The 15571-nt window shown below is 40.7% G+C and overlaps 2 protein-coding genes and 1 non-coding gene across 7 annotated transcripts in view; 1 reads left to right on the top strand and 2 right to left on the bottom strand.

Annotated features, from left to right (window-relative positions):
* Positions 1-336: 336 nt before the first annotated feature.
* rps3a (ribosomal protein S3A) lies at positions 337-5044 on the bottom strand. Its single transcript, XM_071923390.2, has 6 exons — positions 4931-5044; positions 4103-4206; positions 3503-3690; positions 1636-1844; positions 980-1089; positions 337-502 (listed from the first exon to the last, which is right to left on the bottom strand). Exons 1-6 carry the CDS (start codon positions 4990-4992, stop codon positions 375-377), a joined length of 801 nt encoding a protein of 266 aa, XP_071779491.1. The 5' UTR covers positions 4993-5044; the 3' UTR covers positions 337-374.
* On the bottom strand, positions 844-911 carry LOC139930289 (small nucleolar RNA SNORD73). The gene has a single exon (XR_011785458.1). It is a non-coding gene; the product is annotated as a small nucleolar RNA SNORD73 (small nucleolar RNA).
* Positions 5045-8269: 3225 nt separating the features above from the next.
* lrba (LPS-responsive vesicle trafficking, beach and anchor containing) overlaps positions 8270-15571 on the top strand; it is a 193755-nt gene continuing 186453 nt past the window's right edge. For all 5 annotated transcript variants that reach the window (XM_078289964.1, XM_071923412.2, XM_071923411.2 and 2 more), the window contains exon 1: positions 8270-9177. In XM_078289964.1, coding sequence (XP_078146090.1) covers positions 8992-9177 — 186 coding nt within the window. In that variant the 5' untranslated portion in view covers positions 8270-8991. The remainder of the gene's footprint in view (positions 9178-15571) is intronic.

Genomic DNA, 15571 nt, shown 5'->3' with positions numbered 1-15571 from the left:
AGTTTAGCCTGGCTTGAATAAATACTGGAAAGACATTGACCAGAAAGTGACTACCCTTAATGCACTGTGAGGCGTGATAGTAAAGTTAACCAATTAGATGCATGTAAGAGTTCAGTTTGGGCTCCATGTTTTGAATGCATCCTACTTAAAATGGTTTGTTTGCCCAAGTACTGCATGCTCCACTAAACAGCACAGTTGGCATGAATTGTACCATAGGGATTGTGTATGTACTTTAGAAATTTAATATGTACATGTACCAGTACTGACTGCCATTGTCCTCATGAAGACACGTTTATACGCATAATTGAACCCAGTAACATAAAACAGCACAGCATCTAGTCATTTACATTTTTTATTAAATCTGTAGGGTGTTTTCAGACTGTCTCCTGGATGGGGGGCTCGTAGCCATCAGCTCTCTCCACCTTGGCCCCGGTGTCATCACCGGATGCCTTTGCAGTGCCGCCGCCACCGCCCTCGCCGTGGAGTTCCATCAGTTTGCCCACTGCAACAGACAGAAGACAGGTCTTAGAGGCTTATCCCAATTAGAGGACAGTGAGTGCACTACAGCAAAATCAAGAAGCTGGATGTTCAAGTCAAAAATGACAATGATGTAGGAGGGAAATTTGTTTTGGACCCCTGTCTGCAGCTCCCATAAAGCACCACAGCTACCAGTCATTGATTCCAATTGGAGGAACATTTTTTTAGTTTGCTCTGAAAGACTTGACCAGCTACCCAAAAACAAGTTAATCAAGAAACCAGTTCAGCCATCCCAAACCTGTCCCTGCCTTTCCAGATTGTGTCAGTGAAGCATTTTGAAACAAGACCATTTTTTCTTGTCACGGGAACTTCAGCTGATCTCATAGAAAGTAATCACAGGTCATCATCTGGGACCGAAACAGTCATCATGTGTTCCCTCAAGGAGAAAGCACCATGAGAGCAGAGTACGGCTATCCCAGTGTTGTTGCTGTGTACTACTTACACTCAAACTTGGGCTTCTTCAGCATCTTGACCTTGCGGACATAGACGTCGTGCAGAGGGTAGATGGACTGGCAGGCCTTCTCAATGTCCTTGCCAACACTGTCTGGGATCCTGGAACACAAAACACATTTCACAACACATTAGTACACGCTGTTAACCATTTACCTTTGTGAGACCCAACACTATTCAGTCTATGGAGACTGGAGTGTTAAACAGAAAGCCAAATTCACAGCAGGCAGATGATCTAAATATAGACATCACTTTAAAATTCTTTGTTTTAACACGTAAAGGATTTATAAAGGCCATTGACAAAAGAACCAAGGCTGGTTATTGTTACGGGTGATAATAGAAATAAAAGACTTCTTTTCTTGTGTAGCTTTGTTTTTCTGTTGTAATTGTGAAGCGCTTTGTAAACCATTTCAGAAAAGTGCTGTATGAAGAAAGCCCTTTTAAAATAATGCACAGACCTGCAGTTCAGAGTCAGTAGTGCACCCTGGTAAAAGGTTCATGTCTGATTTAGGAGACATTCAATCGGGACGGCACAGACACTGCAGGCTTAATACCAATGACTATGCGGCTGTGTTGTCATAACGAGATAATCTGAATAGATGTTCAGCGAGCAAGTCAGGTGGAGGGGAAATGGTGTACATTACTTACAGCTTGTTGACGACTTCCTTCAGGTCGTTGGTCTGAACCTCACGGGTCATGATCTCCATCATCTTCTTGCGGATCTGGCGGACCTGCTGGTGCTGGGCGTAGGAGGTCTTTCTGATCTGGTTAGTGCGCTTCTTTGTGAAACCCACACAGAACAGACGGAGCAGGTAGCCGTCGGTGGTCTTTACATCGACATGGGCCTCAATCATGGTCTGAGTAGAGGGAACATCAGTCTTGGTTAGAATCCTTATTTGACACAGGGAGGACATTAAAAAGGGAAAGTCCACCCTTGCATACTCTTACACTGCTAGATTTGTGATGTTCAATGCATTTGAGTTACATTGTGATGAAGTCACAATATAACACTATATAACCACTTTCCCTCAACCTGCATAGTCTACTTAAATTAGTGATTTCCTACCCAGAGGGACAACATGAACTTGTACGTGACCAGAGTAAATTTAGCTCCATCTATCTATCTATCTATCTATCTATCTGTGATTACTGAAAGATGAACAATTTACAACCACTTTTCAATATTTCTATTATGCAGTCTAGTTCATAAGGGAAACTGCTATTGGAATTTGAATGTACAATTATACCTAATAAAAATCTCAAATATTTAAACCAGTGGTTGCAAGTTGTTCTTCCTGTTCCAGTAATCAAATATATTCAGTGTGCTATTGTTTGCTTTACAAAGTGTTCAATGTGGAAAATAAATAGCCACTGAATATTCAATATCAAGCTATCACTCCGGTTTTTAAGTGTAGATGGAGAGCAATGGGGTTATCGCCAGTTGTTTCCAGCATTATGTCTATTGAGGCTACTGTCAGTCAAAAAATTGGTTTCTGTCTTCTATGATTGATTTCTCCCTGCAGGATTGTTGATCAGTCCAAAATGGTATCTAGAAAGAAGCTCTTGCTGTTTGATTCTGAGGGAATAACAAAACCAAACTTTTACTGATGTTTTAAAGTTTTCTCCTATTAAACGACATTGTAGCTGCGTTAGAAATCGTCTGTTGGGCCAATTATCCACAGGAATAAGAAAAATACACAATAAAACAAAATGGACCCAGGAATGCAGGGTACATTGCCAATACCCGTTTTTAACAGTGTTTTAGGGTAGATTTATCCTTCAAGGAACCTCACCATTCCCAAAAACACTGCTGCCTCAGTCACATCTTGTCTAAACAGCCAGATCTTCCCATCTAATCTCAAACCCATTTTGTTACCAATTATCCATTTGATTCAGCAATATTTCACATTTATAAAACATTTTTACCATTTATAACAATTGCCCCTAGGAGATAACAGTGAACCACCAATGTTCATGGCTCTAATGACCTGTGGTTTCCACTACCATCGTTTTGAAAACCTGGTCTTAAAAAAAAACACTTATCACATGCAAACACTGCAAAGTAGACCCAAGTAATATTTCATTTTGTTTACAATCTGTGAGATTATTATCTGGTGGGTATGCCTGAATATCAGTAGTGACAGTCTTTATCTTTTTTTTGTCAGGCAAAGTCAACTGAGCATCCATGCTCTTTTCCAGCAGCTCCCTGCCTCTCACACAACACATCTACTGCTGGCCACTACTGGAGTTGTACAGCAAAAAAAAAAAAAAAAAGAGCACCTCAATGGTAGTTCCAACCACATTTTCTCCAGCGGTCCAGTGTTTCAAACAGGTGACCTTCCGGTCATAAGCCTGCTTCAACAACCTCTACACTATCATCGTCACTAGATCACAGAGCAGTTAATGTTGGCGGCTCACTGCTTCTAATCACCCATAGTGGCATGCAAGTTAAAAGGTGAAAATGTTCTAAAGGTTAAGCACCATTATCAACGCATATAAAATGTGCGATCATTACCTGCCATTTCTTGACCATGGAGCACATCTTGTCACGGGTCAGGTCCATGCCGTGGAAGTTGGTCAGGCAGTTCTTGCCCTGGACATCCTCAGTAATCAGTTTGAACTTACGGAAGGCCACCTCGTCGTTCTGCAGGTCAGCGAGGCTCACCTCGAACACACGTCCCTTAAGACCGTCCGAGGCAATTCCTGGATGGTTGGGTATCACATGTATGAGTTAGCAAACAATAAAAACACTGGTAAAATCAGTTGATCTCATAAGAAGTCAGCAGCCACCATTTGGGACCAAAACAGATTGTCATCCTGTATAAACAATATTCAAGCATTACTAATTTGGGGGCATCCTTGGTGCTAAACAGGTTAGTACACTTACATTATCATGGTTTCAAATCTCCCTACTGATCTTTGCTAAAAGTAATCTCCTCTCCCATCTATCCTGTCACTCTCACATTATACTGTCTAATCAAAGTTGACTTTGTCTTTACTCAACAAATAAATACCACACAGTCTCATGTATAGAAGACAGGTAAGAGTCGTCTGCTACTGCCCAAATCCCTCTATTTAGGCTTAAACTAAAGAAATCGAGGAAACGCAGACTTACTGGTTCCCTGAGTCCTGGTGACCAAGGTCTTGCCAAGATTGCGGATGTTGAACATGGCTGGTGCCTTGACATCATACCAGTCCTTCTTGGAGAAAGGGTCCACACTGGATGGGGAGAAGGAAAAGCAGTACAGTCAAAATCGTTGCACAAACACGATAGACCATGAACTGTTAGATGTGCATACACAGCACCAGACAAAATACAATAGAGGGTCGACAGATGGCTTAGGAGCTGGAGTTACAGGCTTGACACACTGCTAGCAAGTCAGCTAACATGCACTGTAAAGGACAGTTCGCTTAATCCTGAAATTGAGGCTTGGATGTGTTCGCCAAGTACCCTACAAATTCCCCAAACGATTTAACTCAATCCAAATAAACTGGGTGTACATTAATGTTGGCCGGTATCCTGGCCAAGGGATTCAAACTCTGGTGGATTTGACTGCCATCTTGATAGCTAACATTAGCTAAACGCAAGCTAACATTATCTATGCTTTACCACTGCCCGTTACTGAGCGACCAAACATGCGACCCAACTCGCATAACGTTATTGCTTTGGACATGCTTTTGCCACAGCCCCAGTCCCTTGGGGGAAGAAAATAATTTTGACCAAATCAACGGAATCATGCCTAATTCCAACAACGCAGAAGGAAATGGAAAGAGCATGTTACAGCTCTGTCCAGCACCACAGAGGCCGGCGACGAGCTTAGGCACTGGGCTCGTACAATCTACAAGTTATCGGCTTCATCCTTCACATTTTTAACCTCCAAATGACACTAATGAAGAAAGCAACGTCTATTACATACTGTGATACGTGAATTGTGCTACTTACATCTTCTTTTTGGCACCTTTTTTGCCGCCTTTGGTCAGCCTCTTATTCTTGCCGACTGCCATGTTGGCTACAGGGAGTGAAAGAGGAGGAAATAGGAAATACCGCGAGAAATAAAGAGACCGAGGTCATGAGATTTGCCTGCCTCATCTCGCGAGCGCTGTGTAGCTTGCTTTGGCGTCCTCTGCTGGTATCCAAATAATATTCTAATATATATAGATTTGAACTAAGAAAGCCTTTCCCCACAACACATGAGTTGTGTTTGGTACATTATATAAATCACACTGTATCAAATAACTGAACCATGGTTCCTCGGGGATTAATAAAGTTTAGTAAGTAGGCCTAATGAATTTCGCTAGGAAATCGTATAGTCACGTGCACCATATTGTGTACCATATTTCATTTACAGTGCTTTTCAGGCCTTTTATTGAAGTAACCACGTCACCAAAATGACTTTGAGTTAGACTGAACACCCAAGATCTTAATCTCTGAACAGGAAGAACCTGCCACTCTGTGTTAACATTTCATACAGGTGTGTACTGTTGTCTTCCACACCCACACTGTTATTGTATCAAAGGGAAGATGTGTTTTTTGTCTGTTGGTGAAAATGGAACAAAAATAGAGTCTGCAACCTGAAATCTGCTCCCAAGGTGTATAAATTTATTAACATCTAGGTGATGTTTCAAGCACAGTCTTCTTCATCAGACAGTTGACTGACTGTTGATCAGTCTGTTGGTAAAGCAAACACTGGAATGCATGTAAACAAAGATCTACTCCGTCTATTTGTATCTATACAAGTAACAAAAGCTCTGATGAATGCTATGTCTCCTTGCATGTCCTTGAAATCAGGGCAGTGATAGCTACAACCGTTGCCAGCATATTTTGAAAGTGTGAATTTGAGAAGTAAAATACTGTATTACTGGGCAGATGCAAAGAGACTGCAGCAGACACCTTATATGTCCATCAAGATTATTCTTATCCAGGAAAGAAATATCTCCAGCAGAAGTTCAATTCTGTCACCTAAAATGCCTACAGATCTTCCTTACTAACAACATAGCAAAGAGATATCTGGCATTGCAATTATGTCCAAATTGTTTTTAAGCCTATTTGCGTTTGCTTATTTACTTTCATGCCATGCCAAATGTCAGCTTCATAATTTGCACAGGCATCATGATTAAAATGATGGATTTAATTACGGGGTTTAATCTGTGTGTCATTTTCTCTTGTCATCATTAATTTACTTTTCTCAGCTTTCACTGAGCTCAAAGTCAATCTTGCAAGCTTCACTCAGACATAATCCAAATGAAGAGCTGTAGGCAAGCGCTAATAGGTTCACCTGCTTTATTTAAGGCTACTGCATTTCCTGAAATTATTATCTTCAGGTCAGGTGCTGATGAGAAGATTTTGGAAAAAGTTTTAGAGAAAAAAAAACTTAATTACAGTGAAATATACAAGTTCTGCACTGAATGTGCTCAGGTTTGGAGTCTCATTTCCTCTATAGAGCCCAGTCAGAAAAATAATGAGGCATTGTTCAAGTTCATTTCAAAGGTCAGTAAATTAAATTCAAAGCCCTTTTTTATGAAAGAACACTTTAGGGCTGCAGTGAAAAAGTAATCTGATTCCAGGTCATTACTGCAGAGACAAGGCATACATCTTCTGTGGTGGTGCTGCTGGCTGCCATGACTCCCAGGATCCCTGAGGGCTGAACTACTAGACACTTTACTGGGAGGTCAATGGCAACGCAATGACGATGCCTGCCTCTGTGGCAACAACACTCACAGTTGCTCAGGCATCCTGCTGAGCAACTATGAAGTCACCACTATAGGGAGAGAAGGGAGGACACAAATCTTTTTAATGCACTAAGAAACACACGATTAAATAGAAACATGCTTTAACACTTTCCAGATTTTACCGTAGCACTGGGATGTGCCCACATGCATTAACAGCCATGGGTGAAACTGAGACCTCTTTGACATTGTAGCCTATCTGCTCAGCTTCATAAACATCTTACACGTCATGGGGTCATTGGTGCTGATTTGAAAAGGCAAGCAAAGCAGAGCTGTCACTTTGCTTTAATGTCTGGTTTCTATATCGCCCCAGGATGCATGCATCTGCCAATGTTATGTTCTGCGTGCTAGAGAGAGGCAAAGTTCTGCATACATTTCAAACAGCCTTCTTATTGTTTCATAAGGTATAAGGCTGTCTGTGGTGCTTGTGCTACACATTAGATTACCTTAAACAAAAGATACAAGACTGGGTCCATCTGAAAATGTTATATTCACTGGAGTCTCTAACATTTTTGTTAGGCCTACTAGGTTTCTGAGAACTGGGCATTCATTACATGGCATTAACTAGTCGAATTCAGATCTAACCTATAGTATTTCCTAACTCAAAATCACTATAATATTCCCCTAGTATAATGACTCATTGTATGGTACTCAGTAGTTTATATTAATTAATTAATGTATTTATTATTATTATTATTAATTTACCTTATCATCCTTTATTGTATTTCGTCATTTTGACCTATGGTATCTGAATGATATTTTAAGGTTTTGCTGTGGTATTTCTATAATATCCTTTGGACATTTATTATAGTTATTTTTCGTAAGGGTTATTTATACTGCCTTACAGTAGCCCTGGATTTTATACAGGGAGCCTACATGGTGAAAGTTTTCCTGACTCCCCTCCTCTAGATGTCTCTAAATTCAACGATGTAGTTGTAAAAGGTTGAACTATTGCCTCCAAAGTCCAGTCCTTTGATCGATTGTAATCCTATACAGCTATGACCACAGCAAAATGATAAGTTCTTATAGGAGTATTAAGTGAAATCGTACAATATAGAAAATACCATAAAGTACGGTAGAGTCACTATAAACTCATTTTTGAGTAGGCTACCATATATGATTTTTCATTAGAGGTCAGCGATCATCATAATTAAGGCATACAACCACCTACATAAACAAAATAAATGTTACTTTCAGAAAGGTATTAATCTGTGTGTTTTTTAAATGTACATCAGTTTGATACTACTTATTATTTATTATGAATGTATGCCATAAAAAATTGTCATCCTGTAAACTCTATTTCGCAAATAAAAGGGTGGATAGACTGAATTTGGGTGGGTTTAGCCTCCATCACATCCCTGTCAACGTTGTAATATATACCGCAATTTCATTTTGGGCTATGGCTAATTGTAACTGGATATACATTAACGCCCCGTTGTTTTTTTTCGCTGTATCCCAATGTGACATATAGCCACCTGTGTTGCACACCTGAGCCACCGAGCTGAATAGACTCAACTCCCAACTGCGCATGCTCCACTCGCTCAAGGGCTATACTGTCATGGCGGGGACGAGCTGAAGCTACCGGGGTAAATCAGGAAGAGAATGCAATGCAACTGGGTTATCGTTGACATTTAAACAAGTCTCGGAGTTTCCTGGGGAGTACCGAGCGGACCTCCGTCCTTTGTCGACTCCCGCCGGAGCTGCTGACGGACTTGACCCCCCCTGTTTGAGAGTTTTGCTCCTACCAAGCGCGCTACCTGTCAAGTGTTTGGAGTCAGTGACAATAGCAACTTCCACTGCTGTACGTTACTACCGAGGATATGAAAGTCACTGTATCCTCGTTCATCATTTGACAGAGAGGAGAGGAGAGAGGGGTTGAGGACGAGCTCTGCTTCACTTGCTGGCATGGCTGTTACCTGCAACACAGTCTATTTTCCTTACGGCTTTTAACTGCATTAATCCATCCGTCTCGTATCAAGTTACGGACCAGGGAAGAGGAGTAGTTCTGTTTGGAGTCGCAGTGACAACTCCAGCCTCGCAGTGTCAACGGCTAACCGATTCCCTCAGCGCTTTCCTGACCACTTTCGAGGCTCATTTGCAAAGCTATTTTGGATGGGGAGGGAAATATGTTCTTTGTTTGCCTGTAGACTGTCAACAACTCATCTGAAGGCGAGATAGATAAGGCAGTTTCTCCGCCGACATCAGTTGCACTGTCGTCCATTGGAGGTGAACAGGTGCCTTACCTGTGAACGCCACCTGTCCTGTCCTTCCTTAGCAATGGCTAGCGAAGAGACACCGGGTGCTTCGCGGCCAGGTGATGGGAACGACGGAAGATCGGGAGCCATGGCGCTCAACCCTGGGATCCCTATCAGGGGAATAAGGATGAAATTCGCTGTGCTTGCCGGCCTGGTGGAAGTTGGGGAAGTTTCCAACCGAGACATTGTGGAGACAGTGTTCAACCTGGTAAGCTGATTATGAGAGCTCAGAATAGGCCTTGGATAGCACTGCCACGCTCATAGTTCAGACAGGCTCTACTGACATGACTTACTACTGACAATAGGCTACTGTGACATCTAAATGTTTGGAAAAGTCTGGGCTGCCTCTTCCTCATGAAATTAATTTGCATAAAAAGGCCTGATGATCTCGCAGCACTGCGCTGCAGTTGGCTAAATGGTACGGGATAGTGAAGTGTCACGAGTTGGTTTATATTGGCTTAATGGTGGGTAGCCCACTTTGGAAAGAGTGTCATGAGTCATAGGCTTAATGATTTTCCCCTGGTTGCCCTTACCTAGGCTTTTTAGTTACATATTGTGTCATGCCAGTGTCTCATTCGGCATATTTATCTCTTGTAGATTCTTACTTGCCAGGTTACAATGTGTTTATTATTGTTTTTAAATAATGGACATGGCTCTGTGTGTGTGTGTGTGTGTGTGTGTGTGTGTGTGTGTGTGTGTGTGTGCACACATATTTGTTTGGGACAAAGATAAAGCATGGTGTTGATAATTTTGTGAACTGACTTAAGACATGATGTCCACTGTCAGGATTATCAGGGCAGAGCAGTTACCAGAGCAATTCAGCTGAAGTGCGGTTCATGACATATCCAGGTCAGTCATAGTGTCGGCCTTATCTGTCTACCTATTGGCCACCACAAGACCTTACACAGCTTTGTCTGTCTGCAGCACTGATAGGTCCGTGGCTGCCCGAGTTGTGAAATGACATTGCAGCACCTGCCTGTGAATGAATGAAACCAACAAGGAAGTATAGTATGAAAAAGAGCGTGCTCAACCCCAGTTTGACTAGTTAGGCGGGAGGAAAGGAAGGGGAGGAGAGGTGAAGGTGGAACCTGCAAAACTGCTTTGTCACTGTGGCAACACAATGGAGTCCTTCAGAAAGGGAGGCTCATCCTCCAGTTTCTAGTCACACAGTTTGCTCCAACACCAACCCCCACTGTGGAGGCAAATAAACTGTAATAGAGCCACTTCTCCTCATGGGAGATTGGCTTTAGCACTGCAAAACGCAGAACTATTTCGTCACCCAGCCAGCCAGTCAGTCTCAGTCTGCATGGCTTGCTATAAGAAAGCAAAAATAAAGAAACAGGTTGATGGTAGATTGTAGCTAACTATCATAATTTTGTTTCAAATGTCAAGCCCCAGATGGAAACTGAAACATGAGTATTTTTGAAATGAAGCAAAGTGCATTGGGGTCATTCACAATGATTGGGTTATTCAAAAGCATTTCAGTGCTACAATCTTTGCTCTATTGTAAGCCAGTTAACAAAGATGATCTTGGTGCTGAAATGCCTGAGAGACAGAAGGGCCACGGTTTTCAGCTGTAAGGATGGCATGCAAATTTCTTGTGAGGCTCATGTTTGTTAAAGTGATATTTGATATTTTTCTTTCGTAGAAACCTTTCACTATTTAGATGTGCCAACCAAAAATATTGGCTGCCTTGGATTGATAGAGATGTCATTCACTCATTTTAATTTTGAAAACCTATTCTAAAAAGGACCATGATCATAATTGTTGTGTCCTTGGTCGCAGTTTTGCCTGTCGGCCTATTATTATTAATGAGAGGCAGAGAAAAACTTGGGGCAGAAAATGTTGACTGACAATCCCAAAGGGAAATATTGTTTTTAGCTCTCATGCACAGTCCAAAATGAAGCAGAGCCACATTAGTGCATGTATTATAATGTTTTCTTTATTAGGCAAAAGGACAGTTATTACTGCACAGTAATGAGCTGGAGAGACAGTCAGGCATCTAATTTGTCAGAAACGTTGGAAGAGTGCAGATCTGCCTGTCTCCCTGGGCTTGAAATGCATTTAAACATGAATCCCTGCAGTCATTTATTTGTTTAGCATGGCCAATGTCATTTTAAGGTTTTGGGAGATGGCAGTTTGCATTTCATTCTAACTGCTTACCGCCCCCCAGACTTTCTCTCGTGCCCCCCACCTCCTCTACCTCCCCCCCTCCAATTGGGTGATAATCTGATTTATCATAGAGGCCTGAGACTCCTCTTCAGAAGTAGCTAATTTGCAGTCTTCTCCATGCATGACTCACACACTCTGTGTTTGGTCAAATGCAGCATAGATTTCTCGGAATATCCCAGAAATGAATAATGTGACTGAAGACAGTGGTTGTGTTGTGACTCGTGACGAGTGTTGGGGTTACAGAGACTGTAGCAGAATTCGCTAGTTTAAAAAAAGCAGCTCATTATACCAGCTTTGTGTTTTGCCTGGAGTTTTAGGAAGTCAGAGGAGAGAGAGGGAGAGTGTATCTCATTTCCCTAGGCTACAGTGTAGACCTCTATTACCTGGTCAAAGGACTTCTGTCACACACTGCATTGTTCCTCATGAAGACAATACCTGGGGGTTTTACGCCTTTCTACCTTAGTTTAGTCTGATCCGTGCTAGCATGGCATCTTGTTTCAGATACTAAAGCAAAATTAAAGCAGAGTAGATCAGAGAATGAAGAGTTAAAACCTATTTAGGCTTCCTTTTTCTAACAACTTAACAGCCAATATTAACCTGATTCTTCTACATTTGTTTTTAGTTATTTATTATTAATAAGGTTTTCTTGGTCACAGTATTGGTCATTGTCTAAGGCTCTCGACCAGGTGTAATTAAATGAAAACAATATGCTCCAAAACATTAACTCCCAGTAGGGCCGCACAGATGATAATAACTATAATGATGATAATATTGATACTACTACTAATACTACTACTCATAATAATGATAATATATTTTAAGCATTTAGCTGACACACTTATCCAGAGCGACTTACAATGAGTGCAACAGTTGGATAAGCTTCATTATAGACCCTAACCCTAGATGAAAAATTAGTGCAAAGGTCAGGTCAGGGCCTTAGTGCCCATACAATATTCCTGTAACAATGGAATGATTATGTAAGAGAATAAACCCCAGCAAAACTGTATAAAGACTGATGATGACGATTTGTGATTATTGATTATTGATTGTTAGATCTAGGTAGGCTTGTTCTCTTTTGAGACATGCTTTTGTGATGAAGGGCTATGTCAGTTGACTTAATAATAATCCGTATATAGGGGGATGACGTTCTAAACAAGGTTTTCTGATGCCAACATGAAACCCTACCTACAGCTGAAGTTGCACATTGGAGTAATTATTTCATTATATTCAAACACAGCACATTCAAACCATTAAAGTCCTTGTCCTCATGTGCTGCAATTCATTGTTGCAATTGCAATGTTAAGCAAAAATAGCACATTAACTATTATTTTTTTGCCAGTAAAGTACAGCCCTACCTTCAAGTCAGTGGAGCAGAGAATCCTCCAGGACTCTGTAAACCATTGACTAATGTATAGCTCTGTGGGAAGAGCTGGCCTGAGCCGGGCTCATTGCTTCTCTCCTAGGTGACATGGGAGATGGGTGAGTTAGCGGCGTGGAATGTAACTTTGGTTTTACCTTAAGGCAAGGTCATAGAGCTGGCTGGCAGCCTGGGGTCCAGAAAGCTAGCACAGGCCACTGGAAGCCATCGGGTACATGTGCACATGGCTGTGTCTGTGTCAATGTTTCTCTCATCCCCATTATATTTAAGGTATTTCCAAATTCTTAAACATTAGCCTATACTGTTAATACAATTTCTGCTTTATTCTATATTATATTGTGGAGAGAGCCAGAGGGACTGTAACAAAGGGTGTAATCACGATTAGAGCTCAATGTATTATGTACATGATGATGATGATATGAAAGGTTTCATTCAAATTATATATTCATTTTGGGAAAAAAAAATCTGAAATGCATCACTCAATATTTCAAAAACACAGGTGATTCTATCCCAACACAAGGCTTTGAAGACAGCGCTCTTAAGATGACTTGGAACTTTAATTTAGTAATTCATCAAATTATTTAATTTAATTTCAGGCCTGCAATCATTTTGTAACAAAACTGGAACAAGACTCTTCATATGTGCTTTTATCCAATGAGCCACAGCTTGTGCTGAAACGATTAGTAAATTAGATCAGAATTTTGTCAATTAATTGTTTTAGTCATTTATAAAGCAAAAATACCAAACATTTGCTGGTTACAGCTTCCCAAATGCTAATGCTTGTTTCATATTGTTGTAAAATGAATACTCAGGTTTTTTTTTGGCTGCTGGTCAGACTAGGTGAGCAATTTTAAGACATTACTTTGGGCTCTGGTAACTTGTGATTGGCATTTGTTATTATTTTTAACATTTTATAGACTAAAAGATTAATCGATTAGGCCTAGTCCAAAAAAAAAACCGCTAGATTTATTGATATTGAAACTGACTAAACTGACTCTTGCACATAACCTGCCAAACCGAATGCAGTTATTAAATCTATATTGAGGTGGATAGATAGCTATAGATTAAAAGTCCTCTGTTTCAGGGCTCATCAATATTTCATTGTTATGTGCCTGTATTTAGTTTCCTTTGTAAGCGGCAGCTGCATAAAAAAATCGACGCTTTGTTTTGTCTTTGCTTCTGTACCTTTATCTGTGGCAGAGAGAAAAATCAATTATTTTTTATTTTTATTTTTTTAAGGTGTCATTCTTTGTCTTCCAACTCACTGGCTGAACATGCACAGCATCCCTTTGATGGGGCGTTGTTGCCCACTTTGTCATCTGTTGTACTGATACTGATGCCGAGGATCCTCCTTTGAGATATGGCTGTCAGAAGAGAAATGAACTGCTCTAAACTAGATATTCTCTGTGTTTCTTTAAATAGTCTACTTAGTACTTTTCCCACTAACCACTGCAGGGAAAAAAATCAAAATAGCTATGTTGCAGAATTCAAATCAGTATTTGAAGTCCTAAAAATGATTGAGTTGCTTTGTATTTGGTATCAGCAGATGTAGGCTGCTTTTGCTCTTCACTTTGAGGCTACCTAACTGTTAGCAGATGAACACAGCCACTTGCTTCTCCCCCTTCGGTCCTTACTGTGAAACCAAGGAACGCTGCAGCTAAATCAAGATGATTTCTAAAACCCAAGGTATCAGACAAAGAGTAATACAACCCCGTCCAGCATGTTTGTCATTGTTCATCAGGCCTTAGAGTCTTTGAAGGTGGTTATCCTGCTGCTTCTTTCCCGGAAAATTAAAGCAGTAACTGTCACAAAGTTGTATATAGTTTAGTGGTTTAAGTGTAATAATTTAAAAAATGCAGTCAAATCAATCGCAGAAATCGTGGTAACATTGCAGTTATGACCCCAAGAATTGAAACAGAATAATGTGGCTTCTGTTGATTCCCACTCCTGCCTATGTGCATTCAATAGGAATGCCACAAACACACAAATTGCCCCTTCAATCGCCACACAATTTAACACAAGTGCCCAGGGAATGAGGACTAGCCTCGTACTCTCTCCAGGCACGCTCTGCCCTCTCTGCTGGTAACAAAGAACCCTCTAATCTGACACATGAATGAAACCCTATCTGCTTCTCTCTATTATCTGTCACATCAGCCCTATTCCACCTCAGACTTTTTCTCTCCTTTCTCCAGGCACTCTGTAAAAAGGACTGTTATCTAAACAAGCATGACTCGCGTGTGTTTATAGTCCTAAGTGGGATGATTTTTATTTTCACAAACATTACCTTCAATCCTCGAAGTGTCTGTGAACACTGAGTGACACAAAGGCATTTTATTTCAGACTGCTGTTTGACATCTTTCCCTTAACAGAAAAACTGGGCTGACAGCATGTGTGCGCACACACATACACACACACACTAAGGCTGGGCGATAATTGGGCGATAAATAATATTATCGTTTATCGCCTTTCAGTGGAATCATATTGTCGTGATATGGTGATTTTTGGGATATTGTAACACACAATTCTGCTGTTTAGATTGGTGATAACAAGCACATTTTATTAAAAAACTTTGTCAAAATGAGGTATGAAACATTTTAAGGAATATTATTTGTAAGTTTCCGTTTTGTTTGACATCACACCTAACATTACCATTCGGTTCAATGGGATGAACATTAATTTGATTGTTTAAAGTGCGATTTTGCATACGTGAGCCATATCGTGATATCGATATCTAAAAAAAATCCTTACGTTTATTGTGATATTGATTTCAACCATATCGCCCAACCCTAACACACACACACACGCTAAATGTTTTATTTACATCCAATGATTTAAATCCTAACCCTAACCCTAATTTACACAGGATTCAAACATAACAGACGTTCATGGATTAAGGACATTTTAAGGTTACAAACATTGCATTGTCCCTGCAACATGAGTTGGTTCCCTTTTACTGCAGAGACGGAACAGTTTTGCTGGTTGTTTGGCCATTTTTTGGATTGGCCTGTAATCTGGAAGCCTGAAGCCTGTATCAGCAAGTTTTCAAACATCT

Source organism: Centroberyx gerrardi, chromosome 3, assembly GCF_048128805.1.
Source record: "Centroberyx gerrardi isolate f3 chromosome 3, fCenGer3.hap1.cur.20231027, whole genome shotgun sequence".
Lineage (NCBI taxonomy): Eukaryota > Metazoa > Chordata > Actinopteri > Beryciformes > Berycidae > Centroberyx > Centroberyx gerrardi.
Note: the sequence above shows the minus strand (reverse complement) of the source record. Positions and strands in the feature narration are given on the sequence as shown.